General features: G+C 45.7%; 1 protein-coding gene across 20 annotated transcripts in view; it reads left to right on the top strand.

Moving 5' to 3' along the window:
• The window catches only part of FLT3LG (fms related receptor tyrosine kinase 3 ligand), a 254,839-nt gene that overhangs the window by 115,111 nt on the left and 114,355 nt on the right, over positions 1–25,373 (top strand). For all 20 annotated transcript variants that reach the window (XR_006387915.1, XR_006387910.1, XR_006387912.1 and 17 more), the window contains 2 exons: positions 15,629–15,772; positions 17,296–17,428. Coding sequence is in view for 14 of the 20 variants with exons in the window: in XM_044281659.1 (XP_044137594.1) it covers positions 15,629–15,772; positions 17,296–17,428 (277 nt within the window). In the remaining 6 variants the exon portion in view is untranslated. The remainder of the gene's footprint in view (positions 1–15,628; positions 15,773–17,295; positions 17,429–25,373) is intronic.

The raw sequence follows: 25,373 nt of genomic DNA on the forward strand, positions 1-25,373 counted from the left end.
AGAGGATCTGGCTTCATGTCAGCAGAGAATCAGTCTGCATGTCATAGCAGAGAATCAGGCTTCACGTCAGCCACCACTGCAACAGTCCATTGTCATAAATTTAGGCCCAGCACCCAGGCAGAGGAGAGAGGTCCCGTAACAGACAATCTGGCTTCATGTCAGCAGAGAATTAGTCTGCATGTCATAGCAGAGAATGAGGCTTCACGTCAGCCACCACTGCAACAGTCCATTGGCATATATTTAGGCCTAGCACACAGGCAGAGGAGAGAGGTCCCGTAACAGACAATCTGGCTTCATGACAGCAGAGAATCAGTCTGCATGTCATAGCAGAGAATGAGGCTTCACGTCACCCACCACTGCAACAGTCCATTGGCATATATTTAGGCCTAGCACACAGGCAGAGCAGAGAGGTCCCGTAACAGACGATCTGGCTTCATGTCAGCAGAGAATCAGTCTGCATGTCATAGCAGAGAATGAGGCTTCACGTCAGCCACCACTGCAACAGTCCATTGGCATATATTTAGGCCCAGCACCCAGGCAGAGGAGGGAGGTCCCGTAACAGAGAATCTGTCTTCATGTCAGCAGAGAATTAGTCTGCATGTCATAGCAGAGAATGAGGCTTCACGTCAGCCACCACTGCAACAGTCCATTGGCATATATTTAGGCCCAGCACACACACAGGCAGAGGAGAGAGGTCCCGTAACAGAGAATCTGTCTTCATGTCAGCAGAGAATTAGTCTGCATGTCATAGCAGAGAATCAGGCTTCACGTCAGCCACCACTGCAACAGTCCATTGGCATATATTTAGGCCCAGCACACACAGGCAGAGGAGGGAGGTCCCGTAACAGAGAATCTGTCTTCATGTCAGCAGAGAATTAGTCTGCATGTCATAGCAGAGAATGAGGCTTCACGTCAGCCACCACTGCAACAGTCCATTGGCATATATTTAGGCCCAGCACACACACAGGCAGAGGAGAGAGGTCCCGTAACAGACAATCTGTCTTCATGTCAGCAGAGAATTAGTCTGCATGTCATAGCAGAGAATGAGGCTTCACGTCAGCCACCACTGCAACAGTCCATTGGCATATATTTAGGCCCAGCACACACAGGCAGAGGAGAGAGGTCCCGTAACAGACAATCTGTCTTCATGTCAGCAGAGAATTAGTCTGCATGTCATAGCAGAGAATGAGGCTTCACGTCAGCCACCACTGCAACAGTCCATTGGCATATATTTAGGCCCAGCACACACAGGCAGAGGAGGAGAGGTCCCGTAACAGAGAATCTGTCTTCATGTCAGCAGAGAATTAGTCTGCATGTCATAGCAGAGAATGAGGCTTCACGTCAGCCACCACTGCAACAGTCCATTGGCATATATTTAGGCCCAGCACACACACAGGCAGAGGAGAGAGGTCCCGTAACAGACAATCTGGCTTCATGTCAGCAGAGAATTAGTCTGCATGTCATAGCAGAGAATGAGGCTTCACGTCACCCACCACTGCAACAGTCCATTGGCATATATTTAGGCCCAGCACCCAGGCAGAGGAGGGAGGTCCCGTAACAGAGAATCTGTCTTCATGTCAGCAGAGAATTAGTCTGCATGTCATAGCAGAGAATCAGGCTTCACGTCAGCCACCACTGCAACAGTCCATTGGCATATATTTAGGCCTAGCACACAGGCAGAGGAGAGAGGTCCCGTAACAGACAATCTGGCTTCATGTCAGCAGAGAATCAGTCTGCATGTCATAGCAGAGAATGAGGCTTCACGTCAGCCACCACTGCAACAGTCCATTGTCATAAATTTAGGCCCAGCACCCAGGCAGAGGAGGGAGGTCCCGTAACAGACAATCTGGCTTCATGTCAGCAGAGAATTAGTCTGCATGTCATAGCAGAGAATCAGGCTTCATGTCAGCCACCACTGCAACAGTCCATTGGCATATATTTAGGCCTAGCACACAGGCAGAGGAGAGGTTCACTCAACTTTGGGTAGCATCGCAATATAATGGTAAAATGAAAATAAAAATAGGATTGAATGAGGAAGTGCCCTGGAGTCCAATAATATATGGTTATGGGGAGGTAGTTAATGTCTAATCTGGACAAGGGACGGACAGGTCCTGTGGGATCCATGCCTGGTTCATTTTTATGAACGTCAGCTTGTCCACATTGGCTGTAGACAGGCGGCTGCGTTTGTCTGTAATGACGCCCCCTGCCGTGCTGAATACACGTTCAGACAAAACGCTGGCTGCCGGGCAGGCCAGCACCTCCAAGGCATAAAAGGCTAGCTCTGGCCACGTGGACAATTTAGAGACCCAGAAGTTGAATGGGGCCGAACCATCAGTCAGTACGTGGAGGGGTGTGCACACGTACTGTTCCACCATGTTAGTGAAATGTTGCCTCCTGCTAACACGTTGCGTATCAGGTGGTGGTGCAGTTAGCTGTGGCGTGTTGACAAAAGTTTTCCACATCTCTGCCATGCTAACCCTGCCCTCAGAGGAGCTGGCCGTGACACAGCTGCCTTGGCGACCTCTTGCTCCTCCTCTGCCTTGGCCTTGGGCTTCCACTTGTTCCCCTGTGACATTTGGGAATGCTCTCAGTAGCGCGTCTACCAACGTGCGCTTGTACTCGCGCATCTTCCTATCACGCTCCAGTGCAGGAAGTAAGGTGGGCACATTGTCTTTGTAGCGTGGATCCAGCAGGGTGGCAACCCAGTAGTCCGCACAGGTTAAAATGTGGGCAACTCTGCTGTCGTTGCGCAGGCACTGCAGCATGTAGTCGCTCATGTGTGCCAGGCTGCCCAGGGATAAGGACAAGCTGTCCTCTGTGGGAGGCGTATCGTCATCGTCCTGCCTTTCCCCCCAGCCACGCACCAGTGATGGGCCCGAGCTGCGTTGGGTGCCACCCCGCTGTGACCATGCTTCATCCTCATCCTCCTCCACCTCCTCCTCATCCTCGTCCTCCTCGTCCTCCAGTAGTGGGCCCTGGCTGGCCACATTTGTACCTGGCCTCTGCTGTTGCCAAAAACCTCCCTCTGAGTCACTTCGAAGAGACTGGCCTGAAAGTGCTAAAAATGACCCCTCTTCCTCCTCCTCCTCCTCCTCCTGGGCCACCTCCTCTTCCATCATCGCCCTAAGTGTTTTCTCAAGGAGACATAGAAGTGGTATTGTAACGCTGATAACGGTGTCATCGCCACTGGCCATGTTGGTGGAGTACTCGAAACAGCGCAACAGGGCACACAGGTCTCGCATGGAGGCCCAGTCATTGGTGGTGAAGTGGTGCTGTTCTGTAGTGCGACTGACCCGTGCGTGCTGCAGCTGAAACTCCACTATGGCCTGCTGCTGCTCGCACAGTCTGTCCAGCATGTGCAAGGTGGAGTTCCACCTGGTGGGCACGTCGCATATGAGGCGGTGAGCGGGAAGGCCGAAGTTACGCTGTAGCGCAGACAGGCGAGCAGCAGCAGGATGTGAACGCCGGAAGCGCGAACAGACGGCCCGCACTTTATGCAGCAGCTCTGACATGTCGGGGTAGTTGTGAATGAACTTCTGCACCACCAAATTCAGCACATGCGCCAAGCAAGGGATGTGCGTCAAATTGGCTAGTCCCAGAGCTGCAACGAGATTTCGCCCATTATCACACACCACCAGGCCGGGCTTGAGGCTCACCGGCAGCAACCACTCGTCGGTCTGTTGTTCTATACCCCGCCACAACTCCTGTGCGGTGTGGGGCCTGTCCCCCAAACATATGAGTTTCAGAATGGCCTGCTGACGTTTACCCCGGGCTGTGCTGAAGTTGGTGGTGAAGGTGTGTGGCTGACTGGATGAGCAGGTGGAAGAAGAGGAGGAGGAAGCCGAGAAGGAGGAGGTGGCAACAGGAGGCAAAGAATGTTGCCCTGCGATCCTTGGCGGCGGAAGGACGTGCGCCAAACAGCTCTCCGCCTGGGGCCCAGCTGCCACTACATTTACCCAGTGTGCAGTTAGGGAGATATAGCGTCCCTGGCCGTGCTTACTGGTCCACGTATCTGTGGTTAGGTGGACCTTGCCACAGATGGCGTTGCGCAGTGCACACTTGATTTTATCGGATACTTGGTTGTGCAGGGAAGGCACGGCTCTCTTGGAGAAGTAGTGCCGGCTGGGAACAACATACTGTGGGACAGCAAGCGACATGAGCTGTTTGAAGCTGTCTGTGTCCACCAGCCTAAATGACAGCATTTCATAGGCCAGTAGTTTAGAAATGCTGGCATTCAGGGCCAGGGATCGAGGGTGGCTAGGTGGGAATTTACGCTTTCTATCAAATGTTTGTGAAATGGAGAGCTGAACGCTGGCGTGTGACATGGTTGAGACGCTTGGTGACGGAGGTGGTGGTGGTGGTGTTGGTGGTACATCCCCTGTTTGCTGGGCGGCAGGTGCCAACGTTCCTCCAGAGGCGGAGGAAGAGGCCGAGGCGGCAGCAGCAGAATAGGCCGAGGCGGCAGCAGCAGAAGAGGTAGCAGGGGGAGCCTGAGTGACTTCCTTGGTTTTAAGGTGTTTACTCCACTGCAGTTCATGCTTTGCATGCAGGTGCCTGGTCATGCAGGTTGTGCTCAGGTTCAGAACGTTAATGCCTCGCTTCAGGCTCTGATGGCACAGCGTGCAAACCACTCGGGTCTTGTCGTCAGCACATTGTTTGAAGAAGTGCCATGCCAGGGAACTCCTTGAAGCTGCCTTTGGGGTGCTCGGTCCCAGATGGCGGCGGTCAGTAGCAGGCGGAGTCTCTTGGCGGCGGGTGTTCTGCTTTTGCCCACTGCTCCCTCTTTTGCTACGCTGTTGGCTCGGTCTCACCACTGCCTCTTCCTCCGAACTGTGAAAGTCAGTGGCACGACCTTCATTCCATGTGGGGTCTAGGACCTCATCGTCCCCTGCATCGTCTTCCACCCAGTCTTGATCCCTGACCTCCTGTTCAGTCTGCACACTGCAGAAAGACGCAGCAGTTGGCACCTGTGTTTCGTCATCATCAGAGACATGCTGAGGTGGTATTCCCATGTCCTCATCATCAGGAAACATAAGTGGTTGTGCGTCAGTGCATTCTATGTCTTTCACCGCTGGGGAAGGGCTAGGTGGATGCCCTTGGGAAACCCTGCCAGCGGAGTCTTCAAACAGCATAAGAGACTGCTGCATAACTTGAGGCTGAGACAGTTTCCCTGGTATGCATGGGGGTGATGTGACAGACTGATGGGGTTGGTTTTCAGGCGCCATCTGTGCGCTTTCTGCAGAAGACTGGGTGGGAGATAATGTGAACGTGCTGGATCCACTGTCGGCCACCCAATTGACTAATGCCTGTACCTGCTCAGGCCTTACCATCCTTAGAACGGCATTGGGCCCCACCATATATCGCTGTAAATTCTGGCGGCTACTGGGACCTGAGGTAGTTGGTACACTAGGACGTGTGGATGTGGCAGAACGGCCACGTCCTCTCCCAGCACCAGAGGGTCCACTAACACCACCACGACCATGTCCACGTCCGCGTCCCTTACTAGATGTTTTTCTCATTGTTATGGTTCACCACAACAACAAATATATTATTTGGCCCAATGTATTGTATTCAAATTCAGCGGGATATAAATTTGAGGCCTAGTATTTAGGCGCTGGGTGACCGGTATGGATTTAGTGACAGAATTAGACTTGGAAATGCACAGAAGCGTGTGTGTGAAGTTATTCTGAATGACCCTATGTGCACCTTCAATATGATCTACCCTTTTAGGGATAGATTTCAAATAGCTCTGATATAGCAGAAACGACTAAATTATGAAATTGCTAAATTGGGAATTGTATTTCAACCCAGAACAAAAAATGTGCTTTGACGGACACTAAATAACTTTCCCAGCCACAACAGGACAGCGGTAACGAGAGATTTAGCGGGATATAAATTTGAGGCCTAGTATTTAGGCGCTGGGTGACAGGTATGGGTTTAGTGACAGAATTAGATTTGGAAATGCACAGTAGCGGGTGTGTGAAGTTATTCTGAATGACCCTATGTGCACCTTGAATATTATATACCCTTTTAGGGATAGATTTCAAATAGCTCTGATATAGCAGAAACCACTAAATTATGAAATTGCTAAATTGGGAATTGTATTTCAACCCAGAACAAGAAATGTGCTTGAACGGACACTAAATAACTCGCCCAGCTACAGCACTAGGGACAGATTTAGCTGGATATAAATTTGAGGCCTAGTATTTAGGCGCTGGGTGACCGGTATGGATTTAGTGACAGAATTAGACTTGGAAATGCACAGAAGCGTGTGTGTGAAGTTATTCTGAATGACCCTATGTGCACCTTGAATATTATATACCCTTTTAGGGATAGATTTCAAATAGCTCTGATATAGCAGAAACCACTAAATTATGAAATTGCTAAATTGGGAATTGTATTTCAACCCAGAACAAAAAATGTGCTTTGACGGACACTAAATAACTTTCCCAGCCACAACAGGACAGCGTTAACGAGAGATTTAGCAGGATATAAATTTGAGGCCTAGTATTTAGGCGCTGGGTGACAGGTATGGGTTTAGTGACAGAATTAGACTTGGAAATACACAGTAGCGGGTGTGTGTGAAGTTATTCTGAATGACCCAATGTGCACCTTGAATATTATATACCCTTTTAGGGATAGATTTCAAATAGCTCTGATATAGCAGAAACCACTAAATTATGAAATTGTTAAATTGGGAATTGTATTTAAACCCAGAACAAAAAATGTGCTTTGACGGACACTAAATAACTTTCCCAGCCACAACAGGACAGCGTTAACGAGAGATTTAGCAGGATATAAATTTGAGGCCTAGTATTTAGGCGCTGGGTGACAGGTATGGGTTTAGTGACAGAATTAGACTTAGAAATACACAGTAGCGGGTGTGTGTGAAGTTATTCTGAATGACCCAATGTGCACCTTGAATATTATATACCCTTTTAGGGATAGATTTCAAATAGCTCTGATATAGCAGAAACCACTAAATTATGAAATTGCTAAATTGGGAATTGTATTTCAACCCAGAACAAGAAATGTGCTTGAACGGACACTAAATAACTCGCCCAGCTACAGCACTAAGGACAGATTTAGCGGGATATAAATTTGAGGCCTAGTATTTAGGCGCTGGGTGACAGGTATGGGTTTAGTGCCAGAATTAGACTTGGAAATACACAGTAGCGGGTGTGTGTGAAGTTATTCTGAATGACCCAATGTGCACCTTGAATATTATATACCCTTTTAGGGATAGATTTCAAATAGCTCTGATATAGCAGAAACCACTAAATTATGAAATTGCTAAATTGGGAATTGTATTTCAACCCAGAACAAGAAATGTGCTTGAACGGACACTAAATAACTCGCCCAGCTACAGCACTAAGGACAGATTTAGCGGGATATAAATTTGAGGCCTAGTATTTAGGCGCTGGGTGACAGGTATGGGTTTAGTGCCAGAATTAGACTTGGAAATACACAGTAGCGGGTGTGTGTGAAGTTATTCTGAATGACCCAATGTGCACCTTGAATATTATATACCCTTTTAGGGATAGATTTCAAATAGCTCTGATATAGCAGAAACCACTAAATTATGAAATTGCTAAATTGGGAATTGTATTTCAACCCAGAACAAGAAATGTGCTTGAACGGACACTAAATAACTCGCCCAGCTACAGCACTAGGGACAGATTTAGCTGGATATAAATTTGAGGCCTAGTATTTAGGCGCTGCGTGACAGGTATGGGTTTAGTGACAGAATTAGACTTGGAAATACACAGTAGCGGGTGTGTGTGAAGTTATTCTGAATGACCCAATGTGCACCTTGAATATTATATACCCTTTTAGGGATAGATTTCAAATAGCTCTGATATAGCAGAAACCACTAAATTATGAAATTGCTAAATTGGGAATTGTATTTCAACCCAGAACAAGAAATGTGCTTGAACGGACACTAAATAACTCGCCCAGCTACAGCACTAGGGACAGATTTAGCTGGATATAAATTTGAGGCCTAGTATTTAGGCGCTGGGTGACCGGTATGGATTTAGTGACAGAATTAGACTGGGATATGGCCAAAAAATAAACAGACTATTGCTGGTTAAATGCACTTGGTGTGACAGCTTCACCCTGATGTAGGCTTTAGCCAAAAAACAACCACACCATTGAGGGTTAAATGCACTTGGTGACAGGCGCAGCTTGCCCCTGATTTAGTATATGGCCAAAAAATGAACAGACTATTGCTGGTTAAATGCACTTGGTGTGACAGCTTCACCCTGATGTAGGCTTTAGCCAAAAAACAACCACACCATTGAGGGTTAAATGCACTTGGTGACAGGCGCAGCTTGCCCCTGATTTTGTATATGGCCAAAAAATGAACAGACTATTGCTGGTTAAATGCACTTGGTGTGACAGCTTCACCCTGATGTAGGCTTTAGCCAAAAAACAACCACACCATTGAGGGTTAAATGCACTTGGTCGCAGCTTGTGCTGGCGCACCACAAGACACAAAATGGCCGCCGATCACCCCAGAAAAATGTGACTGACAAACGGTCTGTGCAGCCTAAAAACAGTGAGCAATTGAGGATCAGCAGCTCAATGATCCACAGCTGCAGATCGATCAGTTAATCAAGTCCTTTGGAGGAGTTAATCTGCCTAATCTCGCCCTACTGTCGCAGCCGCAACCTCTCCCTACGCTAATCAGAGCAGAGTGACGGGCGGCGCTATGTGACTCCAGCTTAAATAGAGGCTGGGTCACATGGTGCTCTGGCCAATCACAGCCATGCCAATAGTAGGCATGGCTGTGATGGCCTCTTGGGGCAAGTAGTATGACGCTTGTTGATTGGCTGCTTTGCAGCCTTTCAAAAAGCGCCAAGAAAGCGTCACAAAAGCGCGAAGAAAGCGACGAACACCGAACCCGAACCCGGACTTTTACGAAAATGTCCGGGTTCGGGTCCGTGTCACGGACACCCCAAAATTCGGTACGAACCCGAACTATACAGTTCGAGTTCGCTCATCCCTACTCAGGAGGTAATCTGGAGGTGGATACAATCTAAAAAAGTAAGATTTGTTTGTTTAAAACCTTTCCCCTCTTTAAAATGGCAGACCTGGTTCTGTGCAGGAATTGTTGTGCTTTTATTTCAGGTTCCACTCTTACTGAGAGTAGACAGCTCTCCGTAATGCAGCAGGAAATTGCATTTTTGAAATATGAGATTTGTAAATTAACTGTTAAACTCAGGCTGGGAACGTTGCAATGCCACTGCCACAGAGGCCCCCTAGAAATGGAAGATGGGTTACTGCAGGTTCTGGTAGACTTAGAGTTGTGGATAGAAGACATGTCCCACAGCCTGTGGCTCTCCATAATTTATTTACAGCACTTTCAGAGCGCAAGAGCAACATGGAGGATGGCTCAGGCACAGTGGTTGAGAAACAATCATCTCCAATGCCTAAAGTATGCAAGACTGTAGTCAAAGACAAAAAAAGGATAAGGTGAGGACTGATAGTAAGCAGCTGTTGGTGGGCGATTCTATCTTAAGAGGTGTGAAGTTTGAGGAAAATTTGTTTTGTGAGATGTCTACCTGGTGCTACCGCTAGCAGGGACAGACGACGTATCCTTAATATTGTTAGGCAAGCAAAGCAGGAAAGGGAGGTGGATGTTATCCATCTTGGGACAAATGATCTGGCTTGCAATGAGGTTTCAAAAGTGAAGGAAGCTTTTCACACACTAGGTAATGATATACGGTGTGCATCGACTGTTTCATTCCCTGCAGTTTTGCCTGTGCATAACCTTCAGCATGACAGGCAGATGCGCATTAAGGAATTTAATTCATGGCTTGGTGAATTGTGTCTGAACCAAGGGTTTGGCTTTGTGTCTCATGTTAGCTCTCATTGGAATGGAAAAGAACTGTACGAGAAAGATGGTTTGCATCTTTCTGTCAAGGGAACAAATGTCCTCAGTGAACAGTTCAAAGTATTTGCTAATGAGCATTTAAACTAGGAAAGCAGAGCAAAAGAGTGATAATCCAGCAGTCCGACTGCCCCCCGGAACAATGCCAGAAGATGCCAGTAGCACATAGGTTAAGTAATGACAAGCTCAGGGTCTTGTCTACAAATGCTCGCAGTTTAGGGAATAAGATCAATGAACTTGAGTCTATAATGTCATCTGAGAATATAGATTTAGTGGCTGTTACTGAGACATGGTTCAATGGGAGTAATGACTGGGATATAACAATACCAGGGTACTCTCTATATAGGAAAGACAGGGAAGGCAAGAAAGGGGAGGGGTGGCCCTGTATGTGAAAGATAGCAAAAAAACTAATTTAATACAAGTTAGCGAGACCAATTTAGAGTCAGCTTGGGTTACGTTGCAGCTTGATACTCATGTAGGTGTGATATATAGACCACCTGGCCAAGTCAAAGAATTATGGTAGATGATCTACTAGTTGAGGAAATAGCTAAAATGACATTGAAAGGGGAAGTTATCATTATGGGAGACTTTAATCTTCCTGATGTAAACTGGAAAACCAAAATAGCTAGTTCTGCTAGGAGTACAGATGTTTTAAATTCCCTACTGGGATTATCTCTACAGCAAGTAGTTGAGGAGCCAACCTGGATGGAGGCCATTTTAAATTTAGTATTTACAAATGGGATTTTGGTATCTGATATTACTGTAGGGGAAAGCTTGGGATCTAGTGATCACCTGTCAGTGTGGTTTACTATAAGTACAGTGACTGAGTCACACCACACAAAAACAAAAGTTTTATATTTTTAGAAAAACAGACTTTTCTAAAATTAGATTAGAGGTATACGAGTCCCTATCAGATTGGAACAGTTTCAATGGCGTCCAGGAGAAATGGGACTACTTAAAAGTGGCACTATTTAAGGCAACAGATAATTGCATTAGGCTAGTCAGTAAAAGCAAAAAAAGGAAGAGACCACTGTGCTACTCAGCAGAAGTGGCCAAAATCATTAAAAAAAATTGCATTTAGTAATTATAAAGAAAAACAAAACGAGGATGGCAGGGAAATTTATAAGATTAGGCAGAGAGAGGCCAAGCAAATTATAAGAGCTTCTAAAGCACAGGCAGAAGAGAAATTAGCTCAGTCAGTGAAAAAAGGTGATAAGACCTTCTAAAGTTGATACATAAATGAAAAAAGGAAACTAAAACAAGGAATTACCAAATTAAAAACAAAAGAAGGTAGGTATATGGAAGAAGATAAAGAACTAGCTGACTGCCTCAATGAACACTTCTGTTCAGTTTTTACAAAGGAAAATAAAGGAAAAGGACCTCAGTTAGGGAGTAAAACTAATGAATCCTTTGATGCATGTGTCTTTACAGAGGAAGAGGTTCTAAGTCAGCTGTCTAAAATGAATACAAATAAGTCACAGGGGCCTGATGGTATACACCCAAAGCTATTAAAAGAGCTTAGTGGTCACCTAGCAAAACCATTAACATATTTATTTACCAATCACTGGTAACAGGAGTCGTCCCAAAAGATTGGAAATTAGCAAATGTTGTGCCCATTCACAAGAAAGGTAGTAGGGAGGAATCGGGCAACTATAGGCCAGTAAACCTGACATCAATAGTGGGGAAATTAATGGAAACCATACTTAAGGAGAGGATTGTTGAACATCTAAAATCCCATGGATTGAAAGATGAAAAACAGCATGGGTTTACTTCAGGGAGATCATGTCAAACTCATCTTATAGATTTTTTTGATTGGGTGACTAAAAAAATAGATGGAGGAGGTGCAGTAGACATCGCTTATCTAGACTTTAGTAAGGCTTTTGATACTGTCCCACATAGAAGGCTTAACAGTAAATTGCAGTCTTTGAGCTTGGACTCCCATATTGTTGAATGGATTAAGCAGTGGCTGAGGGACAGACAACAGAGGTTGTAGTCATGGGAGTATATTCAGACCATGGTCTTGTTACCAGTGGGGTACCTCAGAGATCTGTTCTGGGACCCATATTGTTTAATATCTTTATCAGCGAAATTGCAGAAGGCCTCGATGGTAAGGTGAGTCTTTTTGCTGATGACACAGAGATTTGTAACAGGGTTAATGTTCCTGGGGGGATACACCAAATGGAAAAGGATTTAGGAAAACTAGAGGAATGGTCAATAATCTGGCGACTTAAATTTAATGTTGCTAAGTGCAAGATAATGCACCTGGGGCGTAAAAACCCAAGAGCAGAATATAAAATCAGTGATACAGTCCTAACCTCAGTATCGGAGGAAAGGGATTTAGGGGTCATTATTTCAGAAGACTTAAAGGTAGGCAGACAATGTTATAGAGCAGCAGGAAATGCTAGCAGAATGCTTGGGTGTATAGGGAGAGGAATTACCAGTAGAAAGAGGGAGGTGCTCATGCTATTTTACAGAGCACTAGTGAGACCTACTTTGGAGTATTGTGCGCAGTACTGGAGACCATATCTCCAGAAGGATATTGATGATTTCGAGAGAGTTCAGAGAAAAGCTACTAAACTAGTGCATGGATTGCAGGATAAAACTTACTAGGAAAGATTAACCACTTAAGGACCACAGGTTTTTACCCCCCTACTGACCAGGCCCTTTTTTACATATCGGCACTTCACAACTTTAACGGTTTATTGCTCGGTCATGCTACTTGGCACCCAAATTAATCTTACCTCCTTTTCTTCTCACAAATACAGCTTTCTTTTGGTGGTATTTGATTGCTGCTGAGACTTTTTCTGGTAAAATTGTTCAAATATAATTACATTTCTATACAAGTTGTTGTCAGAATTTATTGTGCTACATGTCTTTGGTAAAAAAAAAAAATCCAATAAGTGTATATTTATTGGTTTGTGCAAAAGTTATAGCGTTTACAAACTATGGTACAAAAATGTGAATTTCCGCATTTTGAAGCAGCTCTGACTTTCTGCACCTGCCATGTTTCTTGAGGTGCTATAATGCCAGGATAGTATAAATACCCACCAAATGACCCCATTTTAGAAAGAAGACACCCCAAAGTATTCACGGAGGGGCATGGTGAGTTCATGTATAATTTTTTTTTTTTCACAAGTTAGCGGAAATTTCTGCTAACTTCTGGCATTTCTGCTAACTTCTGGCAAAAAAAATTAAAAATCTCCCACGGACTCACTATGCCCCACAGTGAATACCTTGGGGTGTCTACTTTCCGAAATGGGGTCATTTATGCGGTGTGTTTACTGTTCTGGCCTTTTGGACGGGGCTAAATTGTGAGCAACCCTGTAAAGCCTAAAGATACTCGTTGGACTTTCGGCCCCTTTATGCACCTAGGCTGCAAAAAAGTGTCACACTGTGGTATCGCGGTACTCAGAAGAAGTAAGGCAATGTGTTTTGGGGTGTATTTTTACATATACCCATGCTGGGTGAGAGAAATCTCTCAGAAAATTGACAACTCTCTATAAAAAAAAATTAAAAGTTGTCATTTACAAAGATATTTCTCACACACAGTATGGGTATATGCACTCCTGTGAGCGCGCGTTCACAGGAAATCTCAGGTCTCACGAGATGACGCCAGTAGGCGTCACTGAGACCTGAGAGCTCTGCCGTCCGGACGCCTATCGGCGTTACCGTGACGGCAAGTGGTTAAAGGACCTTAACATGTATAGCTTGGAAGAAAGACGATACAGAGGGGATATGATAGAAACTTTTAAATACATAAAGGGAATCAACAAGGTAAATGAGGAGAAAATATTTAAAAGAAGAAAAACTGCTACAAGAGGACATAGTTTTAAATTAGAGGGGCAAAGGTTTAAAAGTAATATCAGGAAGTATTACTTTACTGAGAGAGTAGTGGATGCATGGAATAGCCTTCCTGCAGAAGCGGTAGCTGCAAATACAGTGGAGGAGTTTAAGCATGCATGGGATAGGCATAAGGCCATCCTTCATATAAGATAGGGCCAGGGGCTATCCATAGTATTCAGTATATTGGGAAGACTAGATGGGCCAAATGGTTCTTATATGCCGACACTTTCTATGTTTCTATTGCTGGTCAAGACACGACCGCTAGCTGACACCGGCCTCTCAAAGTGACCCCTGCTGCCACGTTCCATTACTCTGCTGCGACCTGTGCCTGCACCAGAAACATTTAGGCCTGTGCAGGGCCTGTCATTTCTCTGTCTGACATACCGTTCGATAAAATAACTAAATAAAAAGGGCTTTAATTTAGAACATTTAACTGCGGCCATGAATGGCAAATAAAGTTTTTTTTAAACTAATATACGCTAAAAAGGGCCTTCATTTTCTTACTTTACCACACAATGGCTAATAAAGCCTTTTTCTTTTTCCCCACTAATACACGACAAAAAAAAAGACTTTAGAAATATATAACTGCGGTCGTGAACTGCAAATCATATTTTTTTTTGCCACTCATACACTCCCAAAATTGCTGTAATTTTTTCACTTCACGACACAACGCCCAATAAGCCCCTTTTTATCTCCACTAATACACGCCCAAAAAAGGATTAAGAACATATAACTGCAGCCATGAACGGCAAATATTCCTTTTTTTTTGCCACTAATACACGACAAAAAGGACTGTAATTTTCTCACTTCACGACACAACGGCTAATAAGCCCTTATTCTTTTTCCCCACTAACACACAACAAAAAAAAGACGTTACAACATATAACTGCACCGCACAAGTGCTACTCCAATAAGAATAATGGTTTGCAGGAATTACAGATGTATCATTTATTGCAAACCTGAAATGAGCAGCAGTATAATGGCAATTTGGATCCGCAGTTAGTGCAGCAAGGTGTAATAGGATTGTTCCTATTACCCAGGCTGTAACCTCCCCTATTGGACCCTGTTCTGCTTCAATATTGTGGAACAATTCTTCCCTATCTTTTCCCTACACTTCCAATGCTTTTTCCCTGAACTTATAAGTTTTCAAGTCTTTCCTAGCACTGTCCCTAGCGCCTGCTAACGTCTGCTATCTGCACTAAGTACACTGGAAAATGGCTGAATCCAAGATGGCTGAGGCTATTTATAGAGCTGTGACATCATAGGGCTGGCTGGCTGGCTGCTGATTGGCTGCATGCATTTCATTGTGGGTGATCCCTCGTTCCCAGAGTTCTTGCTCCATGTCATAACACGTACAGCAGCCATTTTAGAAAAAAATGTGATTTGTTACCACGAAGCGTCAGGAAATTCCGATTCGGTGCAAATCGAATAATTCCTGAAATTCTGATCGAATTCCACTTCGTCAGCTTTAATTCGCTCATCTCTAAATACTACTGTATGTAAAATCCCCTGCCACCGATGTTCCAACATAACTCACTTCCTGCTGCTCTCCACTTCACCAATGACTGTCCAAACAAAGAGGAAGTTAAAGACCCAGGACAGGAAGTAGAATACATGGAGTGACTTAAAAAAAATGATATTCAGAAAACCATACACCCGTTTTTTGTAAAAAGAAAACACGTACAATATTCACATATATTGTAGGTTGATAATATGTAATAAAAAAACTGTTGATGGAAATGTCCCTTTAAGGTATATCTTCTGACTCACCTAAACACGTTCTTAAGCTTAGCATCCCTCCTGTACGATACACACCTCTTTCTGGTGTAGATCTTGTAGCATGAGAATTTTCTTATAATTATAAAACAAACATTTGCCTTGAATTTTCAGGACCAAAACTGCATCCATTTGTTGGAGTTGTTTTTGATCAACTATACTCTGGCAAATATAGGAAGAAATGGAGGATCTGAATTGGACAAAATGATCCTAGGCTTACAATATGAAATTTACTTCCTTGAGGAATGCTCATTTACGGTATGTATATCTAGTGGGACTATCAGTGTAGGGAATGCAACACAATTTCCTTTTCCATATGGAAATACATGCCATATGACAGTTAGACCTCATACGTGTGTGTAAACTTGGTAACTGCATTTGTGAATTGCAATGTTCTATTTTTGACTGAAAGTTTTCATATTAGCTCATTCAGATTGCTGTGTTTTACAGTCCGCAAATTGCGAATCTGCAAAATACCGATACCGGCCATGTGCATTGTGCATTTTGCTATATAGAAATGCTTATTTTTATCTGCAAGAATAGGACATGCTGTATATTGTTTGCAGGGCAGCAAAATGCAGAACTACGGATGTGGACAGCACTCGTGGGCTGTCCGCATGTTTTGCAGACCTATTGAAATGAACGGGTCCGCATCCGTTCCGCAAAATTATGGAATGGATGTGGACCCATACATATGGCTGTTTGAACGAGGTAATGTATGAGTTCCATGTACTTTGATATGACTTGGCCTTAGCAGTGACATGTGCAAGCTCAATAATGCTCAGCCTGCAGAATCCCTACTGAGGCCACTTATTGGTCTGTAGTAGTAACAGGCACGGAGTCTTCCAGTCACACCTTTGTCCAGGCTGGGGCAAGATGTAGAGGAGATAGAGCCACAATGCAGGAACTGGGACAACCAGAGCAGGTGAATGTTTTTTTTTTTTATTTATTCACACACTATCCACCCATTTTTTTTTGGTTGAGTCTCAGACAAGCCCTTCAGTTGTGCCATGGATGATAACTAATGCCCCCCACACTGTCCTCTGTATATATTTAATGGCACTCAAGCACCCTCAATATATATAATGCACCTCCGTTGTCCCTCAGTATATATAATGCCCCCTTCCCTCCAACCGAACAAAGTAAAATAAAAAAAGTGGAAAAAATATTTACATCTCCACAGGCACATACAGGAGCACTTACACTTGCTCTGCACCTGAGGCAGCAGGACCTGACTCTCCGCATGATCATGTGACATCACAACGCTGGGAGCATCAGGTCCTACTGCCTCCAGTGCAGAGCAAGAACAAGTATTCCCATATGTGCCTGTGGATAGGTGAGTTTTTTTCATAGTGTACACATTTTTAGACGGGTGCACTTCTGTCTAACCAGCCATTAAAAACGGGCCATTGATTTCAGTGGTGCAGTCAAAATGGCATGTGAATAGCCCCATAGACGTTTGCTTGCCACAAGCCTGGTGTGCCCAAACTGCAGGAGTTACTGTACTTTACATTAGTTTTTTTTATGACCTATGGATTTATTATTCATTTATCTCGGTTTCAGATGTTCCACTGTGATCACTTATTGTAAAAACTGCATTTATGGGATACCTTTAGGGTTGCCAGTAGAAAGTCCTTTCTGCTCAATTGATGCATATACAATTTTACTTGATTTGTACAATTAAGTTGGATCTGTTGGGCAAAAAGCTGACATAGGTCTGGAATCTGCAGCTCTGTTTGCACTCAGGTTGCCATAACTGTATTCTGTCCTCCATTTTGTAGATTCCATCAGCTTGCCCTAATGAAAGTGTTACCATTTCCACCATTTTGCAAAATCTAAATACGTCTCTCGCAGCACTGAAACCTCATATTGAAAACAACTTCTCACATTGCTTGCGTGTAAAGTGTGCAGCAGGTAAGTGATCACCAGACCTGTAACAGTCTACCAAGCGTGGCATATAAATATGTCTCATGTGTTGAGCTTACATTCTGAACATCCGATGGATGTAAGTAGGGTAAAATTTCTAGCAGTGCTTCCTTAAAGGCTGTGGGCACCTTTTGGGGCAATTTTTTAAAATTTTTGCATTGTACTCATTTTGAGCTAAAAATCTTTTTTTTTCAGTTGGCCTTTATGAATTTGGTGCCCTTTTCTCTGTACAGGCCTGTAGCAGGCATTGTATTTTTCACTCTTTTCGTCAGGCAGCTCAGCTGACGCGCTCCTGATTGCTGACCTTATAAACACTCTATCTTACTAGACTGTGCTTAAATAAGTGTTTATGACCTTTTAGTAATTTAGACATAGGGATTATAAGATGAACAGCAAAAAATGAAAGTCATTGGACTCCAACAGTTGAGCTGGTGTAAAGAAAAACTGGCTTAGTTGCCCATAGCAACCAATCATCTTCCGCTTTTCATTTTCCAAAGGAGCTTTGAAAAATAAAAGGTGGAATCTGATTGGTTGCTATGGGCAACTAAGCCAGTTTTCTTTTACACCACTTTTGATTAAGTGTATGCAATCTTGAGATATGTATGGTGCATGAAGAACCTAGGCCAGAATTGGTCCCTAACTGCTCCAGCTGGTGCATTTCTAGAGCGTATGTGTCTATATGTAAGTCAAGATGTTTCTCTATCAGTACAACCAACAGGGCACTGACCTATTTATGAGTTTAGCTGTCAGGTCTGGTTGCTATGGATTTACTGTATTTATCGGCGTATAACACGCACAAGCGTATAACACGCACCTTCATTTTAAGAGGGAAATTTCAGGAAAAAAAGGGTAGCTCAGAACTTTTTTTTATTAATATTAATACCACTTATAAGGTAAATAATGTAAAAGGATGACACTTATGGGGCTCTGTGGATGACACTTATGTCATCCACAGATCCCCATAAGTGTCATCTACAGATCCCCCATCAGATGGATAAGTGTGGAGAGATGAGGCGGGAACACTCATGGCGGGGCCCGGTGCAGTGACTCTACTCTAATACACCGGGCCCCGCAACTGTTAAACATTCAATCTGACTCTATATCTAATTGTACGGTACTTACTGTAGTACCGGAGGTATAACATTAAGACGGCGCAGACCGGCATCTCCCTCGGTCATGCGCCGCCTGTCTCAGCTCCCTCCTGATGCGCTGCCTGCCACAGCTCCCTCCTCATGCGCCGCCTGCCCCAGCTCCCTCCTCATGCGCCGCCTGCCCCAGCTCCCTCCTCATGCGCCGCCTGCCCCAGCTCCCTCCTCATGCGCCGCCTGCCTGCTTATCTTACTATATGAATGAACAGGCAAGCGGCGCATGACAGAGTAAGCTGGGGCAGGCGCCGCATGACAGAGGGAGCTGGGACAGGCGGCGCATGAGGAGGGAGCTGCGGCAGGCGCTGCGCCGTCTTAATGTTATACATTCGGTATGTAAAAACATGGCTTCTTAACTTTATATCGGCGTATAACACGCATACATCATTTGCCCCCTATTTTCAGGGGGAAAAAGTGCGTGTTATACGCCGATAAATACGGTACTTCTCAAGAAAAGAAATGTTGTTTTCAGGCAGCACAAGTCTAGCAACCAGTCTATTAGGCAAGTGTTCCACAGAAGCCTTTAACTCCCTGTAAAATTGTAATCGTGACCATGTCAGAAATGTTTTTATGGGAACCTTGCTGCATCATAATCACAGTTTTAGGCAGCATTTTTCATTCATTTTTATAGGCAAAGCACTCTCAGTGGGGATCTCTCAAATTCTCCTTCTGGGGGGAATCCAGCATTTCTGTGTATTACATATGACAGCCCATTGATCCTTGGGGGTACCAGCCAAGAGTTAGAGCTCGTTCACACGAACATGTGAAGCCCGTGCTGTGGACCGCAAGTTGCGGTCCGCAGTGCACAGGCACCTTCCGTGGGGCAGGCAGGCGCATGGGGATCACAGACCCATTCACTCCCTCCGTTCCTTAAAAAGATAGAGCATGTTCTATATTATTGCGGTCCGGAGGCATGGAACGGAACCCCAAAAAGCACTCCGTAGTGCTTCCGTAGTGTTCCGTTCCATGCTTCCGTTCCGCACTGTGATGAAACTAACCTCTCTACTGGGTTTTGGAGGGTCCTGTTTGCCAGCCTCTTGCCTCAGGATTATGGCATATATTAACTTTGAAGGAGAAGATAGACCAGCTGCACAGCCTAAATCTGTGAAACTGTTTTGGGCAGGAAAGCCATGCTTGCGATCGGTCAAATATGACTTCCATGGAATTCGGGAACTGCTCAGATCTGGGTGATTTTTGGATATGTTGTTTGCCCAGATCAGAGCTATCCGTGGATATATAATTTATAGGGATATGTGGGGTTGTGAGGTGTTTTGGGAAAAATGTGTGTTTTCTGCCTGTGAGTGATTAAGTTAGCCCATTATGTTTGGTAATTGTATCACAGTCAGAGCCCATTGTGTTTTGTCAATTGTGTTTGGTAATTGTATCACAGGCAATGCCCATTGTATTTTGTTGATTGCATCACTGACAGAGAAGGGGGGGGGGGGTTGTGTACAATTGCTGGGAAGGTTTCAATACTGTAAATGCATGTGATTGGCTAATGTATAAACTGTCACAGTCTTCCACAATGTCCCCAGGGGGAGTGTCCCTTGCTGGAAGACCTGCATAAAAGGCTGACATGTAGCCCCATTAAAGAGTCCTGTTTTACCCTCAACATAGAGCATCATCTCATGTGTGGGGGGAAAGGCTGTATCTACACTGGGGATTGCTATATGCTGTATACTCCCCTGGCTATAATCACTGAGCTCTTTTAAGAGCTGTTCCTGCATCACTCTTTGAAGAAAGAAAGGTTCACCCACTGGAGCCCGGAGCCTTGTCATAGGTCCAGGGTGGGTAGAGGATGGCGAGATCCCAACCAAGCGGCGGCAGTTCATGGGGTCTGCAGTGCTTACAGTGTCAAGTGGAGTGCTTGGAGCCCCCGGGAAGCACTAGAAGCATCCATCAACCAAGGTACCCAGTCAGGGTGCCAGGAGATCCGTTACACACACCGTTCCGCATCTCCGGATTTGCTGACCCATTGAAATGAATGGGTCAGAATCCGTGATGCGAAATGCCCAAGGGACGGTGTCCGTGTATTGCGGATCCGCAAATGCGGTCCGCAATATGGGTACAGGACACCAACGGTCGTGTGAACAAGCCCTTAAACTGTGATCAGCATACTTTTAGGGGGCTCTTAAAAGAAAGAGCTGAATATTTATCAATTTGATAATGTTGGAACGAGGAAGTAAGAAGCCTGGGAACAAGAGATCACCCACATTTTCCAGTGAACTTAGTGCAGGAAGAGATGTTACAGGCACTAGGGACAGTGATTAGGAAAGACTTTAATGTGGAAATATAACTATTGAGCAGTTCAGGGAAAGATTATTCATAGTGTAGGGATATAAGAAGGAGGCATTATCCACACTGTAGGGAGAGAGCAGGGACCAATTGCAAAGCCTGGGTAATAGGAGCTACTTTATTACACCTTGCTGCACTAATTGGGGTTACAAAAAGTACTGCAGATTTTAGTTTTTTTTTGCATTCTTTGATACATCAGTAATTCCAGTAATCCTTGATTCTGTTTTTGGGGTGAAATTGCAATCTGATACAACACGTTTTGGGGTGTTTTTATTTTATATATAAGTACAAGAATTTATCCTTAATTTTGGGGTGAAATTGCAATCTGATACAACAAGTTTTAGAGTGATTATTTTTTAATTTAGAAGTACATCCATTCATCCTTGAGTCTGGAGTGAAATTGAAGTCTGATACAACCAGTTTTGGGGTGTTTTTATTTTATATATAAGTACATATTTTGGGGTGAAATTGCGGTCTGATGAAAGTTTTGGGGTGAATTGTTTTTATTTATAAGTACATCCATTCATCCTTGATTCTGGAGTGAAAGTGCGGTCTTATGCAACCAGTTTTGGGGTGTTTTTATTTTAAATATAAGTACATCCATTCATCTTTGATTCTGGGGTGAAATTGCGGTCTGATACTACAAGTTTTAGGGTGCTCATATTATATTACACGTAAATATATCTCTTAATCCCTAGTTGGAGTTGGTGAGAAATTGCGGCCTGACACTACTGCTCTTTTAGCCTTACAGTTACAGTAAAGTATGTCAGACAGACAGGTGACAGGCCCTTTTAAGAAAAGGGGCAGTGGCCAAAATGTGTCTGGAACTGCCAGGAGTAGCAGCAGAAGAGGGGGGAGGTGGGTAGCAGCAGTCGCAGCGACAGGCCAGAGCTGCCGGTGTCATCTAGCGGTCGTGTTTTGACCAGCAACCCAGCTGTCCTTGAATGGTTGACTCGGTCTTCTACTTCGTCGCAAGTGACATCAGACACCCCCAGCCAGGAGTCGCTGGGTTCCTCTGACACCACACTTAGTTGGCATGGCCCGGGAACAAGCTTTGTGCCCCCACCTGTCCTGAACCTGTCTCTGTCATTTTCTGTTCTGTTTTTCTGCCGTCGGCTCAGCTCCACTTTTCAGCGAGGATGAGCTTCTAGAGGACAGTCAGCAGCTACTGCCCAGCCAAGATCCAGAGAAGAGATCCATTGCTTCCTCCGGTAGTTGGGCAAATAGCGACGATGAGAGTCGCTTGGGAGCTTGTGTTGCGAGTGGTCAGGCACAATGCCCTGAGACTGGTGAGGGTGATATCAGTGACGTGCAGACAGTAGCCGATGATGTAGCCGATCGCACGTGGGAGCCAGGTGAAGAGGGGGCTTCATCTTCATTAGGAAAAGAGGGTGTCAGCTTGCACGTGAGGCAGCGGCTGAGCCAGCAGGGTGTTAGTGTGGCCATGAGTCAGCAGGGTGGCAGAAGTGTGAGGTCTGAGCCAAATGTACCCGGGGTACACCATCTGCTACGCAGGAGCCTACCTGTCTGGAAAGAACTAGCAGTGCACGGGTTCGCGGAGGCAGCGGCATTCAGCACGAAGTGGTGAGGGGAAAATGCCATACTCGGTGGTGTGGGAATTATTCATCAAGCAGCCGGAGGACGTCAGCTTGGTGATTTGTAGAATCTGTGGGCAGAAGGTGAAGTGTGGCCAGGGTGCCAATGTTGGCACCACAGCCCTGTGTCAACACAAGCAATGTCACCATAAAGTGGCCTGGGAAAACCATGGCACTACACTAATGTACTGCATCACCCAGTGGCCTGCACCCCTTCTCTTGCAGTCAAGGCTCCACCACCTCGGCAGAAGGGAGCTGTGTTTCCTTCCCTTCATGTACTGGTCCTGATGCTCCTGCTCCTCCTACTCCTTGTCACTCATTTCGTCAGCAATCGATCACCATCGCGATTGCAAAAAGACAATAGTATCTGTGCACTCATCCAACGGTGCAGAAGCTAAACGTGCTCCTGGCCAAGTTGCTGGTACTACAGTGCCTTCCTTCTCATGTGGTGGACTCTGCACCTTTCAGAGAACTGATGGCTTGTGCCGAGCAAAGTTGGAGAGTCTCAAGCCGTCATTACTTCTCCAAAAAGGCTCTACCAGCCCTGCACACATGTTGAACAGAAGGTGGGCCAAGTTTTGAGCCTGTCTGTGTCTGGTAAAGTTCACAGCAGTGCTGACATGTGGAGCTGTAACTACGGTCAAGGACAATATATGTCCTTTGCGGCCCACTGGGTAAATGTGGTTCCTGCCCAGCCATACCAGCAACTTGGCCAGGTGATGGCACTGCCACCTCCACATTATCAAGCTGTGGGCCCTGTGCCAATGTCCTCCTCCGCTTCCTCATTCTCCACCTTGTCCTCAGCCTCCACTGCAGGCACAATTCAGAGTACTACTCTAGCATACCACCTGTGCAGAATACAGTGGTGTCACACTGTTCTGCACCTGGTTTGCCTAGGCAAACTGAGTCACACCAGGGTGGAACTGCTCCACTTCCTTTAAGAGGAAATTGAATCCTGGCTGTCTCCTCGCCAACTGTGCCCTGCATGCCGCACGTTTTTAATCTGATTGTAAAGCATTTCCTGAAGTCTTCCACCCAACTGCAAGACATCCTAAAATGGCTAGGAAACTGTGCATGCACTTCAGCCACTCTTACACTGCAAAGCATGCCCTCCTTGAGCTGCAAAAGCAGAATAGCATTCCCCAACATCTCCTGATATGCGACATTGGAACTCCACCCTCCATATGTTGGACCGACTATATGAGCAAAGGAAGGCCATCAATAATTTCTTGATGATGCAGGCAGACAGGAGCACTCCCCTGTGTAGCTTCAACATTAGCCAGTGGCAGCGTATGCGTAACACCTGCCGTTTGCTCAGACCCTTTGAAGAGACCACCTTAAGTATCAGTTTCCAGGACTACGGGATGAACAACGTCATTCCACTCCTTCACGTCCTGCAGCAGATGCTGCTAAATCTGTCTGGACAGGGGACAGGAGACAAGGTGCCTACATCTCACGTCCACTTGATCCCTGTGGGGGATGAACTGGAGGTGGTGGAGGCGGACATTCACGCACAAACAATGTATACAGAAATGGGTGTTTTTTCTGCACAAGTCACAGGAGAGGAGCAGGAGGAGGTAGAGGATGATGAGGAAGATCAGGCAGATTACCCCGAGACACAGTGGCAGTATGCAGTGGAAATAGAGACAGGGAGTCCCTCTGAGTCCCTTGCACAAATGGCCAGATGCATGCTGAGTTGCTTGTGTAGTGACAGCCGTATTATCACCATTCGGCAGAGGGATGACTACTGGTTGTCCACCATGTTAGACCCTTGTTACCGCTCGAAAATGGGGTTTTTTTCCACCAGCTGAGAGGGAGGATAAACTCAACTACTACCGAAGCATCCTATGTAGTCAGTTGGCCGCTGCCTATATGTGTCATCGTCCATCCTCACGTGGGGAGCCCTCTGTGCTCACTTTCCACTACCATGGCTACCGGAGGAGGGGGGGGGGGGGGCAGGAGCAGCACCAGCCCCATCGGCAGCAACTTAAGTCTGGAGTCTCTAATGAGCACTTTTCTTCATCCACCTACTGAAGAAACCACCCGCCAGCAACAGCAGCAGCAAGACATGGAGCAGAACCTGAACCAGCAGGTGGTGGCATACTTAGACTGCACTCTCCTACCCGACATCAAAGATCCCCTAGACTACTGGGCAACCAAACTTGATTTGTGGCCGCATCTGCCATAGTTTGCTCTGGATAAGCTTTCCTGCCTGACCAGTAGTGTGACATCAGAGCAGGTATTTAGTGCGACAGGGGGCATATTTACCCCAAGGAGAACTTGCCTTTCCACCCAAAATGTGGAGAGACTGACCTCTGTGAAGATAAATCAGGTGTGGATCAGCCAGTATTTCCACACACCAGTGCCTAATGCATCAGACTAGATCATTCTGGGTGCCACACCCAAACTTTGTGAAAAGAGACCCCTTTCTTCTGGACACCAGCCACTATTCTGATGCTTCCACCCGCCTGATGAGACATACCTGCTGCCATGTTCTCCTACTGCCACCCACAATCTTGTTCTGTTACTGCCACTGCTGTTGCCCCCCACCCTGTGACTGGGCCACTGTGTTTACTCCTTATGCGTTTGCCACCCTCACCACTCTGTGACTGGGCCACTGTGTTGACTCCTAATGTGGTTGCCACCCTCACCACTCTGTGACTGGGCTACTATGTTGACTCCTCATGTGGTTGCCACCTAACCACTCTGTGACTGGGCCTTTGTGTTGACTTCTCATGCGTTTGCCACCCTCCTCAGTCTGTGACTGACCACTATGTTGACTCTTTATGCGGTTGATTCCTCACCACTCTGTAATTGGGCCACTGTGTTAACTCCTCATGCGTTTTCCACCCTCTCCACTCTGTGACTGACCACTATGTTGACGCCTCATGTGTTTGC

This window comes from Bufo gargarizans, chromosome 2 (genome assembly GCF_014858855.1).
Source record: "Bufo gargarizans isolate SCDJY-AF-19 chromosome 2, ASM1485885v1, whole genome shotgun sequence".
Lineage (NCBI taxonomy): Eukaryota > Metazoa > Chordata > Amphibia > Anura > Bufonidae > Bufo > Bufo gargarizans.